Source organism: Aplysia californica, unplaced genomic scaffold, assembly GCF_000002075.1.
Source record: "Aplysia californica isolate F4 #8 unplaced genomic scaffold, AplCal3.0 scaffold00134, whole genome shotgun sequence".
Taxonomy (NCBI): domain Eukaryota; kingdom Metazoa; phylum Mollusca; class Gastropoda; order Aplysiida; family Aplysiidae; genus Aplysia; species Aplysia californica.
Genome location: NW_004797404.1, coordinates 890720 through 892718, shown reverse-complemented (window position 1 = coordinate 892718; position 1999 = coordinate 890720). Strand labels below are relative to the sequence as shown.

The 1999-nt window shown below is 36.9% G+C and overlaps 1 protein-coding gene across 2 annotated transcripts in view; it reads right to left on the bottom strand.

The window, feature by feature from the left end:
- The window catches only part of LOC100533444 (frizzled-related protein 2), a gene marked incomplete at its 5' end in the record, with an annotated part of 47580 nt that overhangs the window by 8812 nt on the left and 36769 nt on the right, over positions 1–1999 (bottom strand). For both annotated transcript variants that reach the window (XM_013081500.1, NM_001204721.1), the window contains 1 exon segment: positions 150–227. In XM_013081500.1, the coding sequence (XP_012936954.1) occupies positions 150–227 (78 nt within the window).

Genomic DNA, 1999 nt, shown 5'->3' with positions numbered 1-1999 from the left:
ATGATGATGATGATGATGATGATGATGATGATGATGATGATGATGATGATGATTGAGTGGTGGTGATGGTGGTGGAAGTGTTCCTGGTAGCGATAATAATGTTGATGATTTTAGTGGCCCCATCAGGTACCAATAGCTATGGTACTCACCAACATCTGACCGGCAAAAGTGGTCAATAAGAGCCTCGTGTGTCTGTGGGTGCTTGCAAGCGGTGCAGTTGTTGTCAGCTGTGGAAGGTACACAAACAAAATTTTCAGCAATTTTAGAAAAGTCATAGATATTTAGAATGTGAACAATTCTTTTAAAAAATGAAAAGAAATACATACATACATACATTAGAAACCTATTCGCCGAAAAAAAGTGACAACAACATGTACAGTGTCTATCAATAACAGCTCTGGTTCATGTATGTTGTATTAAATATCAAAGGCAAAGGTTACAAATTATGTATCCGCAATCACCCTTGGGTACACCAGTAATGGTTGAGCCACAGAGGGTCACTACAAAACTATGCTTTCATTACTGCCGCCATCCGAGGAACACCGTGATTCCTTGTCCATTAATAATTTCTGTCATCCAACACTGCATGAGGTTTTTGTTGGACATAAACCCACAATACTTTCTAAATGTGTATGCTGCTCTATTTAAGAACCTAAAAATCCGTTCCGGGATGTCACTTGCTTGTTTGTTTTGGGGAGTATTTGGGAGGTTGTTTATTTTCTATATCTGGTCTTTTGGGGGGAGGTTGTTTATTTTCTATATCTGGTCTTTTGGGGGGGAGGTTGTTTATTTTCTATATCTGGTCTTTTGGGGGGAGGTTGCTTTTTGGTTTAGGCCGTTTAGTGCGTTTCCTGGTGGGTTAGGGAGTTGGTTTTGTTTTGTTTTGTTTTGTTTTGAGAGATTTATTTTGTTTTACCGGGGAAATAGTTCCAAAGTTCAACGCTGGTCACCCACCACCTCTTTCCCCGTTAGTAAAATAATGTTTTTTAAAAATAATAATAAATAGGAAACCCACACGTTTATCGAGGCACAAATTTTATAGTCAGGATCTTGGGTGTGTTATTTTTTTAAAGTACTCTATAACCTCTAACATAGTTCTGAAGAATACTACACAATAACTTAAAATAACACAGTATCAAGCTACAGCTATTTATTACATAAATTGTTTTAAATGTTACCTGAATTCTAGAGATAACGGAACAAATATTCTAAAGCAAACTCAAATTCCACGTTCGTATGACGTCGTCTAAAAAATACAAGTGATCGAGAAACATTTCTTAATACTTTTTTTTTCATCCTGGGTGTTTATAGGGAAAGAAGGTGGGGCGGAATCAAGAAAAGACAGGTAAAGAACAGGAAGGATTGGGGAATAGAAGCAGCTGCTGATTCTCTATCCTTGCAGAAATTTAAAGGACAAGGTAGAAACAGTTTTATGTTGAACAAGAGGAGAGGTGGTTGGCTGGGTGAACGAGAGGGCGGTTTTTTTAGGGGGGAAGGAGGAGATGGAGGAAGGGGAAGGAAGACAAAATTATTTATTTATTTATTTATTTATTTATTTATTTTGCTTTTCCTCACAATTTTAAACCTGACTCAAATCAGCTAAGATTTTAATTTCATATCTAACAAGGATGAACATAAAATGCTGCTTACTATTGATCGGACGCTCACCATTTTTCTGTACTTTAAAGACAAGTTAGAAAATGGACAGTGTCGTATTTTGATTTTTAAAGTATTATTTTTTACCAAAAAAAGTTTATCAATCAAATGGACAGCCTTTGACCTTGAATAACAATGTTTCTCTTCGTTTTTAAACGCACTCTCAAAATACAGGTATATGAGTTTGTGTATGCGTGTGTGTGTGTGTGTGTGTGTGTGTGTGTTAGTGTGTGTATGCGTGAGTGTGTGTGTGTGTATGTGTGTATGTATATATATTGGATAGATTCGTATGAAGGGACAAATGTTCCTGCGCTTCTGCTAAAGAATGTGTGCGCACGAAAGC